This window comes from Ambystoma mexicanum, chromosome 7p, assembly GCF_040938575.1.
Source record: "Ambystoma mexicanum isolate Mex_15411 chromosome 7p, UKY_AmexF1_1, whole genome shotgun sequence".
NCBI classification, from domain to species: domain Eukaryota; kingdom Metazoa; phylum Chordata; class Amphibia; order Caudata; family Ambystomatidae; genus Ambystoma; species Ambystoma mexicanum.
In genome coordinates this window covers 450619047-450641249 of record NC_090939.1, presented here as the reverse complement: position 1 = coordinate 450641249, position 22203 = coordinate 450619047, and the positions used below count along the sequence as shown (strand labels likewise).

At 46.4% G+C, this 22203-nt stretch overlaps 1 protein-coding gene across 6 annotated transcripts in view; it reads left to right on the top strand.

Annotated features, from left to right (window-relative positions):
* DCAF6 (DDB1 and CUL4 associated factor 6) overlaps positions 1–22203 on the top strand; it is a 2172363-nt gene that overhangs the window by 1368787 nt on the left and 781373 nt on the right. For 5 of the 6 annotated variants that reach the window (XM_069636466.1, XM_069636464.1, XM_069636463.1 and 2 more), the window contains one exon: positions 19260–19424. The exons of the other annotated variant lie outside the window; for it this stretch is intronic. In XM_069636466.1, coding sequence (XP_069492567.1) covers positions 19260–19424 — 165 coding nt within the window. The remainder of the gene's footprint in view (positions 1–19259; positions 19425–22203) is intronic. 6 annotated transcript variants of the gene reach the window in all.

The window sequence follows — 22203 nt, the reverse complement described above, 5'->3', positions numbered from 1 at the left end:
CTCCCCCTGGAGGAATCGTCACCAAACTTTGCAAAAAAAAGTATATGGCCGGCTCTGAATGTTTTCGCCAAGTTAGGTGACGTTTTGTGCAGGGGGGTCAAAGTTATAGGGGGGGTCCCAATTTCTTTTTCTCCATAGACTGAATGGGGAAAAACTTTGCACATGGCTACAGGCCGAACGGCTGGACGGATTTTCACCAAATTTGCATCGGGAGCAGGGGCCTGGGTCAGAAAGTGTGCTTTTGTGCGTTTGTTGGAAATCGGACCAGTACTTTTGTTGCAAAGAACTGAAATGTACATCCCAGAAAATGTGTGATACCATTTTCCTGTTTGCTCCGCGGACCAAAGTCTTATTGGCCTGCGGTACGCCGTGATGCCGGCGGACATTGGACGCGGCCGGTGGTTGGCTGGAGGGAAGCGTGCTGTGCGTCAAAGGTTTTGGGAAACGCTGCCATTGTGTATCGGAGAATAGTGTTGTAGTGTGTGGGGCAAGGCTCTAAGCCATTGTGTGCATGGCTGGGCCTCTTGTACGTAGCAGTGTGCGCACTAAAATTAGTTATATATGGCTCTGCTTCCGCGTCCCATTTCTCTGTTCGCTGTGCGGTCAAAATGTTGATTGCAACGCAGTGTGAGGCAAAAGTGTTCCATGACGGCGGCTTGTTTTATCGGAGGACAATTCAGCGGCGAAAAGGGGCTGAAAAACAGTGTACGGCATCTAGTTGTGTGATGAAGGGATGGAAAGGGTGCGGGAGTGAGAAGTGCTTCATGTGATATATCTCATTAGAAGAAGATGGTGGTGTGCTGTGCCAGCGCTATCCGTGCATGCTCCGCCAATGCACGGATACCTCAACATGCAACAATCTTGTGTGGTCATTGCAGGCAGCCTTCGTTATGGCATGCCAGCTGCAACGGCGATGTCTTTCTGTGATGAGTGGTGACAGGCACATTTGCAGAAGGGGAGTGCATTCCACGAGACATGAGATTTAAACATGGCGTGTAGTATGGTGTGCTGTGAGGTAAGTCTGTAGCCCTATCGATGCATGGCTGCGGCCCTAGCACAGAAAAGTGTGTCCACTGGTTGAAAAGGTATGTGCACTGGGTGAAAGTAGGTGCCACATTGTTGCTTTTGGTGTGTGGTTCGGCTGCAGTGCACACAGTGTTGGTTGCATGAGTGTGGTGATTGGTAGAACAACCTACAGTTGTCGGTGTATGGGTGGAGATGCTGCAGTGACCAGTAGTGCAGTGTGTCCACTGTGTGCACTAACGGTATAGTGTACATATGGAAGAGGTCCCAGTGCAACTGGTTCTTTTATGTGCTTGCGTAGTGTGCATTGCGCAGATTGGTAAGTGTTGCATTGCACTACGCACCATTGGTTCTATGCAGGTACTAGCGTGTTGGGAGCAGGCCCAATGTTGTGAAGATTGTCTTGTTTGGTTGGCATGCTTATAATGCTTTGTGATTGAAAGTGGTTAGCGGTGCCAAACACAGCGATATGTTTCTGCATTACGATAAGTGGAACACGTGTCCTCACCTCCCTACTTTATGGTGCAGCGATTGGGTGGAAGTGCTGGTGCGTGTGTTGTCTTGCGATTTCTGGCACATGCCTACATGGTCGCCTGCATGGCTCTGTTATATTGTGAGGGTGGCCAAGGCCTATACTGTTGGGTGCGTGGCCAAAGGCCGTAGGCCATGCACCCAACAGCCGAGGCCTTCATCACAGCCACCACAACATAATGCAGGTATGCAGTTGTCACTCTGCATGCATTTGCATTTGAAGTTGGTGAGTAGCACACAATGGTTGCGGAGGACATTGTACACTTGGTAGAACAGCAGAAGTGAGCTGCTATGCGTACATTTGCATATGGTGTTCATCATTGCACCTGTTGCACAATAGGGAGCCACATGTCACCATTTGCATTTGCAATGGTTAGGCCCTTCTAAAACCCTTGCTTGAGAAGTGTTTGACCACATTGCCACATGAAAGGAAGTCATCAGCATCAGAAAATTGCAATATGGACAATGTACACAGCCAGCCACATACCGTTCAGCACAGGCAACACAACAGCATGGAGCCATGCATGTAAAGATGTGCCCAGGGTGAAAGTTTGCAGGCGCAATTGCAGATAGGGAGTGCATTACACATGACATGGGAAGTAAAACATGGGTTGTACTAGGGTATGCTCTGTGTGGTGAGGCCCTAGCGGTCAGTGATGGTAGAGCAATGGCAGAATGGGAGTACAATGAAGACCACATGAAACTTGAAACATACACTGCAGTATGGTGTGTTGCATATGCTAAGCCTGTAGCCCCTTCTATGAATGGGTGGCCAGCTTGCACCGCCAAATATGTGCCCTGGGGTGAAGTAGGTTTCACATTTTTCCCTTCAGTGTGCGTTTTGTGATCATTGCAAAAAATGTTGCTTTCATGGTTGTGGGGATTGGTTGCAATTCTTACACTGTGTAGTATATGCCTGGACCTGATGGAGTGACGACTCTAGTGTGTCCTGTGGGTGCAGTGGTGAAGTAGTGGATGCTCAGAAGTGGCTAGGGGTGTCCTACATGTACCACCTGCATTACTCTGTTATGTTGTGCTGGGTGTAGCCAAGGCCTACACTGTTGGGTGTATGGCAAAAGGCCGTAGGCCAGGCACCGAAGAACCTAGGCCTGCACCATAGCATGCCACCATAACGCAGACATGCAGTTTTAGGTATCCATGTCTCCGATGGTGGTGACGTTAAAAAAAATGGTTCTGCAGGACCTTGTAGATGTGGTAGAAAAGCACAAGTGACCTGATATGCATCCAGTACCATGCGGTGTACATTATGCCCCCACCTCGGAAATTAGGGAGGCACATGGTGATGTTTGCGTTTGGCATGAGTTGCCCTTTGCACCACCCATCCTATGGTACGTTTGTGGATCGTGGTAAGTGGCAAATGTTCCCCTTCATGAGGCCATTATGTTGTGCTGGGTGTGGGTAAGGCCTAGACTATTGGGTACATGGCCAAAGGCCGTAGGCCGTTGGCCATGCACCCAAGAGCCTATCCCTTGACGACAGCCAGCACACCATACTGCAGCCATGCAGAGTTGGCTCTGCATCTCTCCGAGGATGGTGACCTTTGAATAATGGGTGCAGAGAGCATTTTACACTTGGTGGAACAACCAAAGTGAGGTGCTGTGCCTTGACAAGCACATGGTGTAGGTCATAGCACGTGTTGCACATTAGGGAGCCATATATTAAGGAGCCATATGTTAGCGTTTTCGTTTGCTATGGGATGGCCTTTACAAGACCCTTGCGCGAGGAAGTGTTTTATCATATTGCGCCATGAAAGGAAGTCATCAGCATCAGAAAGTTTCAATATGGACAATGTGCAGAGCGACACACATACCGTTCAGCACAGCCAACCCAACGTCATGGAAACATGCATGCAAAGATGTGGCCATGGTGAAGGTGGCAGGTGTAATTGCAGATGGGGAATGCATTACAAATGACATGAGGAGTACAACGTGGGGTGCACTAGGGTGTGCTGTGTGTGGTGAGGGCCTAGCGTCATGGATGCATGGCCGGAAACCTTACACAAACAACTATGTGGGTTGCTTGCAACTACTCCTCAGATTGTTACGTTTCGTATGTGGTTTGTGAGTTGTGCATGCATTGTTGATTGCATCGTGTGTTCATTGTTCGCACATGGTACATTTTCCAGTGCATGGCAGGGCATTGTGGAGTGAACAGTTCTGCAGTGTGTCCACTGTGTGCTGTGGTCAGAAAGTGTGTGTACCAGTGCATAGGGTTCAACTGCATAGTGTATGTGCTTGAGTAGTGTGCATTGAGCAGATTACTAACTACTGTACTGCATTTTGAAGTATTTTATCATTTGAGTTGGTGGAATGCTGGGAGGAAAAAACAATGCTACCTGCAGTTCCTGGTGCTGGGTGCCACTCTGGGTGAATGTGGACGCTGAAAGCGTGCATCGGTTTGGAGAGCTGTTACCTGGAGGTGCTTTCACATGACAGAAGACCTATACTGTGAGTGTGTAAAGGTATGTCTGCAGTGCAGAAATGATAGTGTTCGATGCGCAGGTCTTGGATGTGAATGCTACATGCGTGTGTGACTATTGAATACTACTGTCATGATGCCTACCTCCAAGGAGCCAGGCCGGGCCCAGCAACCCCAGAGGCAGACATCATTTTCCCCAGGGAAGTCTCAGCGGGCCCAAGTCGGGGCCCTTTGGACTCAGTCCTGGCGCCTTAGGCGCCAGGCTCATAGCGGACCCCAGTCCTGGCGCCTTAGGCGCCAGGCTCATAGAAGAGGATATGTGTTTAAGTGCTTGGGTGCACACTTACCTGATGCAGACCTTGCTGCTTCATCCAGGCCCTCTTGAGGCCTGAATGGGACTACTTTACCTGTAGGACTACTTCACCACCCCGGTGTGGTCGGGGAAGGATACATACCTGATTGGTGGAAGGATAGATACCAGGAACTTCTTCCAAGGCTATTTAAACCCCACCCAAACAGCCACACATGCTTCGCGTTGTTCTGCACCTAGCAGCTGGACGCTCACCGTGTCAGCTCCTGCATCCTGACTTCAGCCACGCCTGCCAGCACCCTGGAACACCTGCAAGGGGAGAAAAGAAGAGAATAGGAGAAGAAAAGCCCTTACCTGCTAAATCTGCATCCCGGAGTCATTTCTCCAATGGCCCTGAAAAGGAAGACATCATTTTAAAGGCATTTTGTTTCGATCGCTGCAGCGCTGCATTTTACTCACCTTTGCAAGGTGCTTCCATCTTCTGCAGCGATCTTCCGGATTCAGCTACGCCCCGGCGCCTAGAGGAAAAAAGACAAGAACAAAGGTGAGAGGGAGAAAAGGAATAAGGAAAGCTCAGTTTCCTTTTAAGTCTTACCTGTTGGATTATTCCCACTGCATTTCGGGTCCTGCCGCTTCCTGGCATCTCCGGACCCCGGCCCCTATGGGGAAAAAAGACAAAGACATTGAATGAGCGAATGCAAAGACATTACCTGAGCGCTCATCCAGAACTGTTTCACTTCGGGTCGGCGCCATATCTCCGGCACTCCGAACCCCGTCCCCTAAGGGGAAAAAGACATAAGCATTAGCGCTTGCTGCAATTAGACAACGAACATTATTATTAAGCTTGAACTTTTGAACAGAACTTTTACAGCGCCTTACCTGAACAGTCAAGCTTACCTGAACTCCCATCAATCCTCAATCCAGTGAAGTAACTGGGTTTCAACGCGCCCCTGCATCAGAAGCAGGATGGAGAGCTCATCCTTCCAAACCCTAAGGAGGGTATCCAACGAGCCAGGGAAGCCAGAATAGAGGGGCCCTTCCTGTCCATCTTCAGAGTTCTGCGCCTTCGACGCCGCGCCTCCGTGGGAACCAGGTGAGCGTTACAGAACGCGAAGCCTTACCACAATTTCCCACCTGGGCGCTATGGAGACTTCCGAGACAGATCAGCTGGCCCATCTTTTAGGGGAATTACGGGCAGAAGTGCACTCAGCCCGCCAGGAGACTAATGCTCTCAGAAGGGAACTAATCCTATCCAAGGAAAGAACTGATGATCTGGCCAAAAGGTTATTGCAGGGCCAGGCAGAGCACACTCCTTTACCTGTTTCCGGAGATATTTCTACAACAATGGGTTCGAATAACCCGGTACAAATCAATCTACCTGGAAACATGCCTTTGGCCCCGCCGGAACGTTTTGCGGGGGATCCCAAGAAATATGCCGTTTTTATGAACCAATGCCGTTTACACTTTTTATGCAGGCCCGGGGCCTTCCCCAACGACCAGACCAAAGTAGCCTTTGTACTATCTTACCTCAGTGGCTGTGCTGCCGATTGGTCTATTCCATTGGTAAATCAGGATGATCCCATTCTCCGGGATTTCCAGGGCTTCCAGGCCAGCATGGAAAGATTGTTCGCTCGACACTCGCAGGGACAGGCCCTTGACAACGAACTGCTATCCTTACGACAAGGTAATCAGGATCTTTTGTCCTATATCGCCACCTTTAATAGACTAGTTGTGGAAACCGGATGGCCTGAAAATAAAAGGATCACATTGTTTCATCGAGGCCTGCGCGGAGAGCTTAAAGATGTTATAGCTCAGATAGTAGATCCACCCCAGGCCTGCGCAGACTACATAGACTTAGTGGTTCAACTTGATCACAGACTTCAAAATAGAAAAGCAGATCGGCTCAAGTATGAAACCAGAGTACCTATCAAGACCCACGTTAACTCCAAGAGTACTGACGTTTCCGAACCTATGCAAATTGGCAGTGTTAAAGGACCATTAACGCAGAAGGAACGAGAGAGAAGGCGACAAATGCAACTTTGTCTGTATTGCGGAACTTCCGGTCACTTTCTTCAAAGTTGTCCAGTTAAACCACCCAAGAAGGTGGTTGGAGCCACTGATAACGAGTTATTGACACCTGGTTCGGGAAACGACCTAGCCCGACAAGCGTAGGGGTCCGCTTGCCGAGCTTGAAAACAAACTCTTTGACCTCGCATTTTGTCATGCCAATGGTGCTTGTGAACCCAAAACAGCCTCAGCAGTTGCATGCTATAAAAGCATACATAGACCGTGAATTGGCTTCCAGGATTAAGCTTCCTCTCCGCCCGAAAGTAACCCAAGATGTAATTACTACAGTTGATGGAACCGAAATAGCCTCAGGGCCTGTAACGCATTCCACAGTTGAAATCACACTGGTGGGTCAGGACGGACATCGGGAAGCAATCGTGTTTGATGTGATCAAGGCCCCACAATTTCAAGTACTTCTTGGTATCCCTTGGTTAGAAACACATAATCCGAGAATAGACTGGCGAGCAAAGAAGATAACTTTTCCTGATTGTGAACCAACCTGTTACCCAAGGAATCCAGCTATGGGTCTAGCCTCTGTAACTTCCACCCCTGTACAGCTACCATCTGAATACCAAGAATTCCAAGACGTTTTTCAGAAAGAGCAGGCTAACACCTTACCTCCTCATCGATCTTACGATTGCCAAATCGACTTGGTACCCAATGCACAACTACCTTGTAGTAGGATTTATGCTCTTACTGAACCTGAGAACCTGCATTTGCGCCAGTATTTGGATCAATACCTGGCCAATGGCTTCATTCGCCCATCAAAGTCACCAGTCTCTTCCGCTTTGTTCTTCGTACCTAAAAAGGAAGGAGACCTTAGGGCCTGTATTGACTACCGCGCCCTAAATCAGATAACGATTAAGAATCGTTACCCTTTGCCCCTGCTACCTGAGTTTATCGACCAAGTAAAAGATGCTCGTGTGTACACCAAGCTAGATCTCCGAGGAGCTTACCACCTGGTACGTATAAAAGAGGGCGACGAGTGGAAGACTGCATTCCGCACCAAATTTGGGCTCTTCGAATATCAAGTAATGCCCTTTGGTTTGTGCAACGCACCTGCCGCCTTTCAGTACTTCATGAATGATGTTCTTCGGGAACTTATCGATGTTTGTGTCATCGTTTATATTGACGACATCCTGGTGTAATCCTCCTCAGAATCTGATCACAGAAACCATGTTAGGGCAGTTCTTGAGAAATTGCGCCAGCACAAATTATTTGCCAAGCTCGAAAAATGCGTTTTTCATACCACAGAAGTGGAGTTTCTCGGATTCATCCTGACACCTCAAGGAATCCGAATGGACTCGCGGAAAGTGGACGCCATTCTCAAATGGCCATCTCCTAGCTCTGTGAAGGGAGTGCAAAGCATGCTTGGCTTTGCCAATTTCTATCGAAGGTTCATCCCGGAATTTTCTCGAACTGTTCAACCCATCACAGCTCTCCTAAAGAAAAATAAACGCTTTGAATGGACTCTTGAGGCTGAACAAGCCTTTCAGGACCTGAAAACCAAATTCACCTCTGCACCTGTATTGAAGCACCCGCGCCCAGATCTCCCTTACATCGTGGAAACCGATGCATCCAGTTCGGCCATGGGAGCTGTCCTGTCGCAAAGAGACCCAGAAACTAAGCAACTACACCCTGTAGCCTTTTGGTCCAGAAAATTCTCTCCACCTGAACTCAATTACGCAATTACCGACAAAGAACTACTGGCTATTAAATTAGCTTTCAAGGCTTGGCGTCACTATCTTCTCCGTGCAAGACACACCATCACCGTAATTACGGACCACAGAAATTTGCAGTATTTAAAGACGGCCAAAGCTCAATCTTCGCGACAACTCCGATGGGCTTTATTCTTTGCGGAATTTGATTTTGTAATTACCTATCGCCCTGGCTGCAAGAATGGTAAGGCAGATGCCTTATCCCGGATAGGCATGGAAGAACCCAATTCGAGTTTAGAACCTGTGCCAATCATACCGGAACAAAGAATTCTGGGCTTGACTTCATTGCAAACCATTGAGGACATCCAAGCTCAAGTAAAACAGCTTTTTGACTCTTCTGCCTTACTGGAATGGAGTCAAAAGGGTCCTCACTACACCGTTAAGGATGATTTACCCTACTTCCAAGAGCGGTTATTTCTGCCAAGTAAAGAATTGCAGCAACTTGTCATTACCCGTCATCATGAATCATTAATGGAAGGACACCCCGGTATCGTGAAAACAGAAGAAAAGATCAAACGCCACTTCTGGTGGCCTTCTTGGAGAAAAGACATAAAGTCATTTGTGTTGTTTTGCAGAATCTGTGCCCAAAATAAGAGTCAAAAGAAAAGGCCAGCCGGCCTACTTCAACCTTTGGACATTCCACCAGCACCTTGGCACACCTTGTCAATGGACTTTATAACTGACCTGCCTCCTTGTGGTGGTTACAACACGATTCTCGTAATAGTGGATCTATTCTCCAAAATGGCCCATTTTATCCCTTTAAAAGGATTGCCGTCAGCTTCCACCTTGGCCAAGGAATTTATGGAAAATATAGTGCGGTTACATGGTTTCCCTTCCATATTAGTCTCAGACCGTTGAAGTCAATTTATCTCCCACTTTTGGAAGAAATGTTGCCAACTAGCACAAATAGACGTGCGGTTATCCACCAGCCACCACCCCCAGACCGACGGACAAACCGAGAGAACCAATCAGACTCTTGAGCAATATCTGCGGTGCATGTTACACCAATCCGAGTTAAATTGGAAAGACATCCTTTGGATTGCAGAATATGCATACAACAATTCAGTGCATTCTGGAACCGGACAGACTCCTTTTTATACCCTGTATGGTCACCATCCTCGGACCTCTGACCTAGATCCACCTCTGACCCTGGAGATGCCTGCAGTAAATCACCTACATTCCACAATAACCCAAGCCTTCAAAGAAGCTACAACCCACTTACAGCAAGCCAAGAAAAAGTATAAAGAAAACGCTGATTTGCACCGAAGTAAAACTCCTCCTTACCAAGTAGGAGATCAAGTATGGCTAGCAACTAAACATCTACCCCTCAAGGGTCAGCGAACTTTTAATCCCAGATTCATTGGGCCTTACCCCATCAAAGCTATTATCAACCCAGTGGCCTTTAAACTCGATTTACCATCCAACATGCGGATTCATCCCGTTTTTCACGCATCTCTTCTAAAACCAGTACAACCTGGAACCAGACTGTCTGAGCCCCCAGGCCCTGTCCAAATTGATGGAGAATTAGAATTCGAAGTGAAGGACATTTTAGATTCCAAGATAGTTAAGTCGAAACTCTTCTATCTTGTTGATTGGAAAGGATATGGACCTCAGGAAAGATCTTGGGAACCCAGTAACTATGTTCACGCACCACGATTAATTCAACGATTCCATCGAAGATTCCCGCACAAACCAAAACCCCCGGAGGAAAAGACCTTGGGAGGGGCCTTGAGGGGGGGTACTGTCATGATGCCTACCTCCAAGGAGCCAGGCCGGGCCCAGCAACCCCAGAGGCAGACATCATTTTCCCAAGGGAAGTCTCAGCGGGCCCAAGTCGGGGCCCTTTGGACTCAGTCCTGGCGCCTTAGGCGCCAGGCTCATAGCGGACCCCAGTCCTGGCGCCTTAGGCGCCAGGCTCATAGAAGAGGATATGTGTTTAAGTGCTTGGGTGCACACTTACCTGATGCAGACCTTGCTGCTTCATCCAGGCCCTCTTGAGGCCTGAATGGGACTACTTTACCTGTAGGACTACTTCACCACCCGGGTGTGGTCGGGGAAGGATACATACCTGATTGGTGGAAGGATACATACCAGGAACTTCTTCCAAGGCTATTTAAACCCCACCCAAACAGCCACACATGCTTCGCGTTGTTCTGCACCTAGCAGCTGGACGCTCACCGTGTCAGCTCCTGCATCCTGACTTCAGCCACGCCTGCCAGCACCCTGGAACACCTGCAAGGGGAGAAAGGAAGAGAATAGGAGAAGAAAAGCCCTTACCTGCTAAATCTGCATCCCGGAGTCATTTCTCCAATGGCCCTGAAAAGAAAGACATCATTTTAAAGGCATTTTGTTTCGATCGCTGCAGCGCTGCATTTTACTCACCTTTGCAAGGCGCTTCCATCTTCTGCAGCGATCTTCCGGATTCAGCTACGCCCCGGCGCCTAGAGGAAAAAAGACAAGAACAAAGGTGAGAGGGAGAAAAGGAATAAGGAAAGCTCAGTTTCCTTTTAAGTCTTACCTGTTGGATTATTCCCACTGCATTTCGGGTCCTGCCGCTTCCTGGCATCTCCGGACCCCGGCCCCTATGGGGAAAAAAGACAAAGACATTGAATGAGCGAATGCAAAGACATTACCTGAGCGCTCATCCAGAACTGTTTCACTTCGGGTCGGCGCCATATCTCCGGCACTCCGAACCCCGGCCCCTAAGGGGAAAAAGACATAAGCATTAGCGCTTGCTGCAATTAGACAACGAACATTATTATTAAGCTTGAACTTTTGAACAGAACTTTTACAGCGCCTTACCTGAACAGTCAAGCTTACCTGAACTCCCATCAATCCTCAATCCAGTGAAGTAACTGGGTTTCAACGCGCCCCTGCATCAGAAGCAGGATGGAGAGCTCATCCTTCCAAACCCTAAGGAGGGTATCCAACGAGCCAGGGAAGCCAGAATAGAGGGGCCCTTCCTGTCCATCTTCAGAGTTCTGCGCCTTCGACGCCGCGCCTCAGTGGGAACCAGGTGAGCGTTACAACTACCTAATGTGGGAGAGTTGCATATACAATAGTGGAAACGGAATAAGGAGTTCTTGTGCTTTACTGGGGTGTGGCCCTCGCTGTAGCTGGGAACGCGCACATGCTACAATCTGCCCTTCTAAGCATTGTGCCTTTGCAAATGAAACTGTGGGGATTATCCAATCAGTTGTCGAGGGTGTGGTTCACAGGAAGGGGCGGTGATATATTTCCCCAAACCTCGATGCAGTGAGGTTGACAGAGAATGACAGACGTAGAGTGCTCATCGTGGGTGATACCTTTGTGCAAGATCTGCACAGGTATGCCGTGGAAAGAGGCTTTGATACTAACTTTCAATTGGAAGGAGTGGAGGCTTTTTGGGGCACAGTGTATGAGTGGGGTTTCGGTGCCATTGTTTCCTTTGTACATGTGTGGCCTCTGTCGGCAGTGTTGATGTTGTGGTCGTGCATTATGCAGCACTACATTTGGGGTACATGTCGTGCTCACGTTTGCTCCGTCACCTCAAGAAATTGATGACAGAAGTGATGCAGATTGTCCCACTGCCAAGGTGATTTTCTCCTCCATACCACCAAGATGAGCATGGGACCATGCCGGTGTAATTTGGCCACAGCCAGAGGTTGGCAGGTGTTTCATAAACCGAAGCATGTGTGACTTTATGTGCAGTGCTGGCATGTTCTGCACAGACTATGACAGCAATAACGAGCAAAATTTGCAGTGGTTCCAAGGAAATGGCATTTTTTTTACCTCCGTTGGGAATGCTGTTTTGTTTGCCACTCTGCACGCAGCGTTGCAGACAATCCTGTAGAACTGTAAGAGAAGCATCCGTAAAAATGTGAGGAGGAGAAGCAAACAGAAACTCATCTAAAGAGATGAAAACATTTTTTGTAATCAAGCACGTACATTAAAAAAGACAAAAAAATAAAATTAAAAAAACCTTTTGTTTTCTGAGACAGTACTACAGACCCAAACACCTACCCAGTTTAACTTTCACCCCCCCCCAACAGAACCCCCACCCCCCTCCCTCCCTAGCACGATTACGCTGTACTTTTACGATTCCACGTGCCACATCCAGCCATTTTCTGGATGGGAGCCATGGAAAGGAAATTGTGGAGCGAAAGACACTGCTCTATAAGGTTAGTGGGTCTGGTGGGTACGCAAACACTGTGCCATAAGGTCTCTTTTCACAAATTAGTGCAGAAGGCTATGTAGAAAGTGTGCAAGGTAAGGGGCAGGCAACCTGGGTGTATGCATGAACTGTATGTATTTATTTGCAGTTAGTAACATGCAAGCTGTGCTGCATGTGCGCAATGTTTTTGAAAAGTGTGCAGTAAGTGGGGTACTGCAGAAAACAAAAAACAACTTTGCAGTGTACACGGTAAGTGGCAGACATCCTACTGTAGTACATGCATGTGTGTATGATATCATATGATGTGCAATTGTATGCTATGGCATTCGTAATGCGCCTACACACACTTCTAGCAAAGCGCAACGAGGCAAGGGAGGGGAAAAAGAGACAATGACCCTACTAGACTTAGATCGCCCAAGTGCATGGGTGGAGGGAGGGGAAGGTACAGTACATGGGAAGACGAACCAATGACGATAAGTAAAAATAAGGGCCAATTTTGCCAAGTGCACGGATAAGTGCACACAACAGGTGGTAGATGCACTGTTAGGCATATAGAAAACAGTCCTCAAGTGCAGGGTTTGCTAGAAAGCCAGTGCAGGGGTTCGCCTGGCAGGGGAAGGTGACATGGGCCCGACATCAGAGTCACCAGGTAAGTAATGCAGAATCAGTTCACGTCAGGCAGTTAGCTGGGGAAAGGAGCAGAAACAGCAGAAGCTAAGACAAAAGGGTTTGAGGTGCTTACGGAACCGGCGATGGTTCCCCTCAATTGTCAGGGAGCCAGAGAGGCCGCAGGCGAAAAAGCACAACTACCACTAACTGGTGTTTGCAGAAGCGCCTGACCCTGAAGGAGTTGGAGGCGGATGAGGGAAGAGCTTCCGCACGCAAATATATAGGGAGTTCCAGTTGAAGGTATTGAGATCCCAGGAGCCAGAAGGCCTTCCGCATAATGCAGAGTCTTCTCACTTTATTCCTCGCAGCCACTGAGAGCTATTGGCGACATTTCAGTGCAGGAGAGCTACTACCCCAAGTTGCGCAGTCCTCTTCTGGATGCGTTCCAGAGGGTGGAGAGTAGAAGGGGGCAGATTTAAAAAGAGCCTGTTGCAATAGTGCAGTGTAGACAGAAGTATAGCTGTGCAGACAGTGATCTTTTGCAAAGTTGCTTTCGCTTGGTACCATACATTCAATGCTGCTTTGGTGGCCTATTTTTTACGATTTATGTAGGAGGTGGGTTAGTGGGCCAAACATTTCATAGCATTGTCAGAAGGAAAGCAGAGAATTCCTGTTTCGATATTACACTGTATGATATGGCTAAATGAGAACATTGCAAGCACATATCACTGAAGAGCCACTTCATGGTAAGGGATGGGGGGAAAAACAGTATGCTTTTAAACACATATACATAGTGCAGAAAAAGTCTCTGTACTTCCATTTTGTGGTGATGGGTGCGCAAGTGGATGAATATGGATGCCCAAATCTTGCAATCTTTTACTGAACTTTCTACTGGACGTGCTGTCCAGGGTCGGCACACTAGCATGCTGAATTTGTAACGGTACCTATGAAGTGTTGTGCAGAACTGACAGTGTTAGATGGTAACGTCTTGGATGGCATTGGTGGAATCGTGTGTGCCCATTTACCCGTACCCAATGAGGTTGTGCTAGACTAAAGGTAGTGGAAAAGGAAGAAGGACTGCTCCTGTTTTACTGGGGTGCAGCCCTAGCGGTACTTTGGGCACTGTATGTGCCACAATCTGCGCTTCTTACATTGCTGGCCAATGGACATGGGACTTTCGGGGATTATCCAATCAGGTACTGTGGGTGTGGTTCACAGGAAGGAGCGGTCAAACTGCTGTACATTACACTCTGCGTAGTGAGGCTGGCTGACATGGCAAAACGCATTGTGTTGCCTATAGGTGATGCCTTTCTACTAGATCTGCACAAGTATGCCCTGGAAAGAAACTTGGATGACAATTTTGGGTTGGAAGGAGTGGTCGCATTGTGGAACGGTGTCTACGAGCGCAGTTTCGCCGATATGCATGCACTTTGCAAAGACCTGGCCACTTTTACTAGAACCAATGCTATAGTCATCCACTACGGCGGCATGCATATTGGTTACGTGTCTTGTTTAGGCTTGTTCCGTCGACTGAAGAGGTTGCTAAATCTAGTGAAGAGGCTTTTTGCCACTGCCAAGGTGCTTTTCTCATCCAAAGAATATGGGACATTGGTCCTGGAAGGTGTCTCATCAACAGAAGCATGTATGACCTCATTTGTTGTGGAAATGCTGAATTTTTCCAAGCAAATGGCATTTCTTTGTTGCCCATTGGTAATGCTGTTTTGTTTGTCCGTCTACAAGATGCGGTGAAGAGTTTACTGTAACAATGTCCGCACAAGAAAACACAAAATCAAACAAAAAGTGAAAAAACATGTTTCTTTAGAAACATCTAAAAAAAACTAACAAAAAAGCTCTTTTCAGAGACGCCCTTTACAACAAACTTCCCCTACCCTGGTTGCAAGTTATTGCCCCACGCTTGCACGCAGCATGAAAGCCACATCTGGGGATTTTCAGGATGGCGGCCATGGAAGTGGGACTGTGGAACCACAGGGATTGTGCAACAACGTTTCTGGGTGTGGTGTGTACGCAGAGGACTGTTGTACAGAACTGATACTGTTACATGGAGAGCTCTTCAATGTCATTGGTGGAAGCGTGTGGAACTTTTTAACAGTACGCAATGAAAGCGTGCTGCAAAGAAGAAACTGGAAAGGGAAGAAGGAATGTTTGTGCTTCTTTGGGACACAGCCCTCGCCATCCTTGGGGAAACGCACGTGTTCATACTCCCCTTTGCCACTAGCTACCCATGAGATTGGGACAGTGGGGACTATCACAGCTGCGGGTGGTGGTCACAGCAAGGCCCGTTCATAATTTTCTCCATTACTGTGCGTACTCAGCCAGACTGACATGGTTGCTATTAATTGCAGATGCACTGTAGCACAGCAGATGTGGTGCACCATTACTTACAGGGCAAACCGATATGGCTTGCTACTTCTGGAAAGCTGCAAACAGATTGCACAGCACCTCTTGGGTGTGCCCTTTTGTAGGGTTGCTGTGGACAACTTTCACCCGGAAAGCAGGCCTATGTTGTTCTAAAACATACATACATGTGCAATAGCACTATGTGGTGTGTTTGTAAGCGTGTACTTTCCGAAAAACACTCTGTATATTGCTCAACCCTGCACTTTGCCGGTGTTCGAAGGTTCGGCTCCTGCCCCCGAAATAAGGGCCCACGCGCAGCATGGGTGCAGTCGCATGGTGACGTCGCCATTGTTCTCCTTTGGGACAGCTGTCCGCTGGACGCGTTTTGGGTGGAATGCGTTTTGCGCACGTGCATGGGTGTCCTATGCACACCATTGCCTCTTCTCTACTGACTAAAAGTGCGCCACACATGCGCCGACCATATTGGGAGACGTTGGCTATTTATAGGACACAGCAGGTGGGATGTTTGTTTATAGCTACCTGTAGGACGTGGGTTGACGCCCCGAACTAATTAACGTACCTTCGCTTATGCTGCACAGTGGTGATGTTACCAGGACACAGAGGAACAGATATACATGCATGTACTTGCACTACGCACAAACTTCTGCTGCCACATGCATTGATAGGTGGTGGACTACATGCAGAGCGTACTGGCGGCGTACGGATGCCTCCATTGTCATTGTGGATAGGGCAGACAGCTGCGGTGTCCGTAGGACACCTACCTCTTTCCTACTTGCGGTCATTGCAACGAGGACTGTGTGCCGCTGAGTCAGAACCCCATTTCAGGTAAAAAATAATACCAGAGCAACATTCTCATTATTACTATTTACTTGTACACAGACATACACCCCATTTGGAAAGGGAAGCGGTAGCAGAAGTGGATACTTATTGTGGGGAAGTGGGGATTTGCACAACTTGGTTGTGAGGGGAGGAAGAGATTGCTGTATGACCGTAATGTCTCCCATTAAACGGTTTTTGAGGGAATGGCGGGCTCTGACATGCAGAAGGAGTACACGTGCAGGTGTGCCAGTGCTGTTTCATTTTGTCTAAAATATATCCTTGTACGCAACCTTTAAAGCGGCACAATTGTTCACCAATTTCTCCACTTTGACTTCCACGCAGTCCATTGCCCTATGCACAATGTTTCTTACTTTTCCTATGCCCGTATGCTGCGGTGGAAGGGTTGCCGCTTGTACTGCCTTGCTTTCCTTTCCAATAATGTTCTCTTACCGAAAAGAGAATGTGTTTGGTGTACATGCAGCAATATATATTACATAATTTACGGTTCACAACACTTTGTGTACCAATGGGGTTACTATAGAAAGTAATTGCGTCATGAGGGAAATGTTCATCCTGCCACTCTAAGGTGCTTGCCATTGCTGCATTACAAAAAGACTCATTATGCTTCTGTACTATTGCATACTGCAGCACCTGTGCAATTATTAGACAAAATTTGGGGTCCTTACTACATTGTAGTGACGTTCAGGTCTTAGCACTTTCCAGTCGTTACTCTGGGCGATCTTTCTTTGTTCCCCTTTACAGTAGCAGTGCAGTAAGATTGGTGAAGGCAGATGTCACTTCTGTTGATGCATTCCGTTATGGTGCACTCCCTATGCATTTGTCCTGTTTGCTTCATAAGTACACAATTTGAAAACCTACTCTATTTTCCCTGGCAATTCTTGCACATGGTGCTGTTTGTCTATGTTCTTTGCATTTGGTGATTGGTACCACTATGTAAGAGAGCACCTTTCCTTCCTCAGCTGGATGGATGCCACACGATCTCCGCAAACAGACGCATAGTCCGCGACTGCTGTCCGCATTAACATGGTGCCAGCAGTTGCACTATGTTGCACAGTTCTTCTTTACAAACTAAGGGTATCCTGCTGAAAATCAATGAAATTCACTGACAAAAAACATTGTAAAAGGGACATTATGTTTAAGTTGCACTAGTAAAAACCTATGCAATTCAATGGATAAACGTTGTTACAGGGACGTTATGGTTACAGGTAAAACCAAAAAAACCCAGAAATTCGCCAGTTATGGAAAGCTAAGCAACCATAACTCGCGCTACCCCTGTGCACTGCAAGGACTAACCCCCAGTCCTGGAGAGATTCGATCCCTGGGCTTGAGGCCAAGGACAAGTCTCGCAGTCCTGTTCTGGATAAGTTGCAGAGGGCGGAGAGTAGAAGCAGGCAGATTTAGAAAGAGGCTGTTGCAATAGTCCAGCCTAGAGAGAACCAGAGCTCTGGAGACAGTGAGCTTCTGGGGGAAGGAGAGGAAAGGAAGAATACCTCTGAGGAGGTTCAGTTGGTAGTGTGACTTCTTAGAGACGTCAGAGATGTGAGGAGAGAAGGAGAGTGTGGAGTCGAAGATGACCCTGAGGTTTTTAGCCTTGCAGGTGGGAGCAGGAAGAGGGCCAAGAGATGCCGGCTAGAGAGATACAGGGAAGGAGGGAGCGGGTGTGCTGATGAGGAGAATCTCAGTCTTACTGGCATTAAGGCAGAGGTCACCAAATTCAACCCCCCGTGGTAGAGAGGCTGAACACATACACCTACAGATACCTCCCTTTATGACACCTTCCCTGCACCCCTAAACCATTTAGAAAACAACCTGAGATTCAGGGATTTGTACAAGATTCATAGGTTTTTAATAGCCCTTACACATAGTGTACTGTAGCCCAGCATCTCTGCTGGCACCCGTTCACCCCCAAGTTCATCCCCATGTTTCCCACTAATTGTAAATGTTAACTGTTCCCTATACTACTACTCTAAATAGTGTGCCAGTAAAATGCTTTCACAAGGACTTGTCCGTACTGCAACAATCTAGTGCATACCTGTAAGCGCTATTGATGTACAGCATTCCATTGTTTCCTGAAGTAAGTTTGCACTGAGTAAATACTCAAAATGAAATAAATGAATAAAATGTGCCCAAAAATTCTTCAGCCCTTTTTACACTTGTTTGTGCTTTATCAGAATGCCTGTTTGTTGTTTAGGCAATAGTTGCCACAAATTCGCCCCAGTGGAATCGAGCTATAGAACTAACATCAACAGAACTCGTAGGTCCAATGGATCCCACCATACTGCACCACACACCTTAATTCATGACACCAACCAAAACACAGGCGACTAACCTGCTGTCCCTCCTAGAATTGTCCCTTGGGAGAACACTCGGTAATGGCCGAGGTTTCCATGCAGAGCCAAAAACCCTGCCAGACCACCATCACAGATTCAGCAGCATGGTGCCCCGGAGCTTCCAGGTTTGGTTTTTGCTCTCTGGTCCTTTGCAGGTTGCACTGTGATGTTTGTTGTCTTGCACATGTCAATAGTATATATCAAGGGTGGTTATTGGAGCTTATCCAGATGTGAATATGGTTGCACTCTTCTTAATTTTCAACTAGCCCCTTTTTGTACTACTGATGCCATGCCTCTTCTATATTTCTCACTTTGCCCTCCTGAGATGTAAAGGTTTCAATTAATCTACTGATTGAACATTTGCACACATTTCACTTACTCATTCACAAGTACAACTCTATTAAACATTAGTGTCTGAGAGATGTTGATGTTCCCAGTCAAACGCACTAGTTATTTTACATATGGATAATGAGTTGAAGAGCCCCACTAAACTCCCCTGGCCTCTCCCCTAACCATCTGTCTTCTCACCCTGTTAAGGAGAATTAAGTTAGGTTAATATATATGCTAATCATCGCCTCACTTCAGTTGACCCTGAAGACGTTTAGGGCTAATGTACAATGGCATGTTATCTTGGAATTCTTTTATTCAAAAATGCACGCTATTGCAGGATCCTGTGACACTAGACAAGACTTAAAAATCGTGAACGCATGAGAACAATGCACTGTTCATTACCTTTTTACTTTGCTTTTTTGTGATTCGTTGTATTATTTCTCTGCAGTGGGTTTTATGCTCCCATGTTTTCTATTTCTGTTCTTTTTTCTGTGACTTTACCTCTTTTTTACCTCCTTCTCTTCTGTCAGAACTAAAAGTGCCTGGGTTAAGTTTGATCCGTTGGCGCCTACAGCAACTGAGGCTTAAGAAGGCTCAACAACAGAGAGGGGCAGAAATAGCAGAGGGTTCTCCATCGCAGTCCACCTCTGATCAGCCTACAATTGGGGGCTCCTCTCTGGACCCTCAAACTTCAGGTTGTCATTTGTCAAAGATTCTTAACCAGCTAATAGATTTCAAAGCCTGTGCTGAGATTGTTTGCTAAGTTGATTTGTTGCATTTGCAAAATACTATCCACTTGTTACTCGTTGGTCTGTATTTAGTAAGGGTGACCGGCCATAATTGTAGACTCGCCATATAGAATATTTATTTATGGATTTTTAAGAGAATATTCAGTCACTGCAGACTCTGCTTCACAGTGCTGGGAGACATTCAATTTTGGAACAGCTATTTACTTTCTTAAATAATTTTAATTGGCAACATGTTCAGCATAAACCTCTAAAAATATATTTTTATGTTTGTTTTGTACTAAACCATTACAGTTAAATATGTCAGGCGGCCTATGATTGCATACAAATCTGCACAATACTGTACTGCCACAGTATAGTCAATAATGCTATATAAAATATTAATTTATTGCAACTGCTGCAACCCTTGACCTTTTCCATACCCGCCTACGATATTTGGCCTGCCTGTTTTGAACATGCATACATAGCACAGCAATTATAAGTCTCACTGGAAAGTGTAACTCTACCTGCTCCCCTTGCAAGGTTTTTCTTCGGCTCTCTAGGGATAGGAAGGGCTTGGTTAAGCATGTGCAGACCTGTGTGGTGCCACAATGTCTTCCTGCATCGCTAAAGCCCCTTAATGTATTTTCCTACTACTCTACACTCTTATACAAATGGTGCTGTGTTTTAACCCCTAACACCACCTGTGCCAACTCAATTTTGGAAGGTGATCCCAATAACTTTACCGTCCGTGCTTGTGCCTCATGTACGTGTGGCCTGACTGATTCGGTTGTGACACTTTTGATACAGCCTCTGCACTCACATCTCCACTGTTTGGCATTCCTATAGACTCATACCTCACCATGAGCAAACATGACAACTTGATTGCCTCATCCACCGCCTATATGGCTAAACTCATTGCCCTTAGTCGACAATTTCACCCTCCACATAATTGCATCACCGTAGCAAGAGCCCTTATTCTGTCCAAGCTAGACTATTGTAATATACTCCTGCTAGGTACCACAAAGAACAATCTAGCCAAATTGCAATTACTGCAAAATAAAACACAGACTAGGAGAGAGGTGCACTGGCTACTTATACAAGCAAGAATACTACACAAAAAGCTCACCATCCCACATAAATGCATCACAAAACACCCCTACCTATCTTAATCAATGCCTCACTCGGAAAACTTCAATTAGATGTCTAAGATCAAGCTTTAGCACTCACCTACTCACTCCCCGATTTAAGAACTCAAGGGCAGGAGGTTCCAGCTTTTCTGTAGCAGCTCCTAGAATCTGGAACTCTCTTCCACTGAACATAAGCAATGAGCCTTCCCACACTCACTTCAAGAAACTGCTAAAAACCTGGTTATTCAACAAATTCTAATCTGTGTACCTTTCAAATGCTTTCATAAGTTCTTGTACACCACTTTATTTTGCAAACCAATGTAAGCTCACTCTTCCCTCGTTCCAATACTGGTTCTGTAATTGATATGTCATTGTTCATATTCTCACCTGACTTCTTTTCCCATGTAATCGGAAAGCTTTACTGTAACCTTGTAACCTACGCCGTGATACCCCTGGTTTTGGGCGTATAATCAAATGCAATAAATAAATATGATATATGATATGATAGTTTATTTGTATAGCGCCTATACACAATGTGTTTCAAAGCGCTAAAATAAATAAATTAGGACTGCTTACAGGTGTGTGAATAGCCCTTTATTCCTCTATGCACTCTGGACTGTGTGAGGGGTCAGAAATGGGAGGTGGACAAAAGGTTGTGCTATTCTCAAAATCAGACATTTTATTAAACAAAAATGGGTTTTAAAAAATGCCTGTCTGGCCATATTGTACAGAGGAATTAACCTACCTCAAAACTCAAACTAAGGATCCATCAGTGTCAAATAGTAACTTAAAAGCCATCCTGTGTCCAAACATTCTATGCTGATCCTTACACTAGAAACACAATGACAAAAGATGCAAGGAAATGTCCTTGAATTGATGTAAGCAAAAAGTGTTCACAATCAAAATAAAAGGATGACTCCATTGAAAATAACTTCCAAGGAAATACCCTTGTATCCTTTCCGCTGGACTTCTAGGTAGGATGGCAAAAAGTGTCTCTTTATGATAATGATTATGATGTGTTATTGATATAGCGCGTTAATCCAAAGCGCTTTACATTTCTTTTTGTGTATTTATACTGGATTCAAAAAGTTCTCGTTCAAGTAATAAGTTCCATATCAGTCTTTCCTTAACTTGGTCAAATAATACATTCCATGATGGTCTTTCTTTAGGTCTCTTGGTAAATTTTGTGGATTGCCTCGTAGATTCCCCTGCCAGGAATCCTTCTATGGGCTTTTTGGATCTCTTTAGTAAACTTCGAATGCCTGGTATTCTTGTCTGCCAGGACTTCTTTTGTTTCACTGTTCTTTTATCTACATCTCAGTAGCATATTTCCTGGGGTGATAAACATATATACAAATACAGTCACACTGCGCCAATCTCAATGAGTTCCATGCATGATTGCATGTGGTTTATTCAAATGAAAGTCAGCCTGGCACGTGTTTCGAGCCAGTGCTCTTCTTCTGGGGCTTAGGTGCTCTTCTTGTTCCCAGATGAATCAATTGGCGTTTTGCCGTTATGGTAAAGTTATTCACTCCAATTCCTATGTGTTTCTTCGTGATTGCGGCTGTATGGTTAACTCCCTGCCTTTCGGCAAACTCCTGCGTTGTCAGGGTATTTCC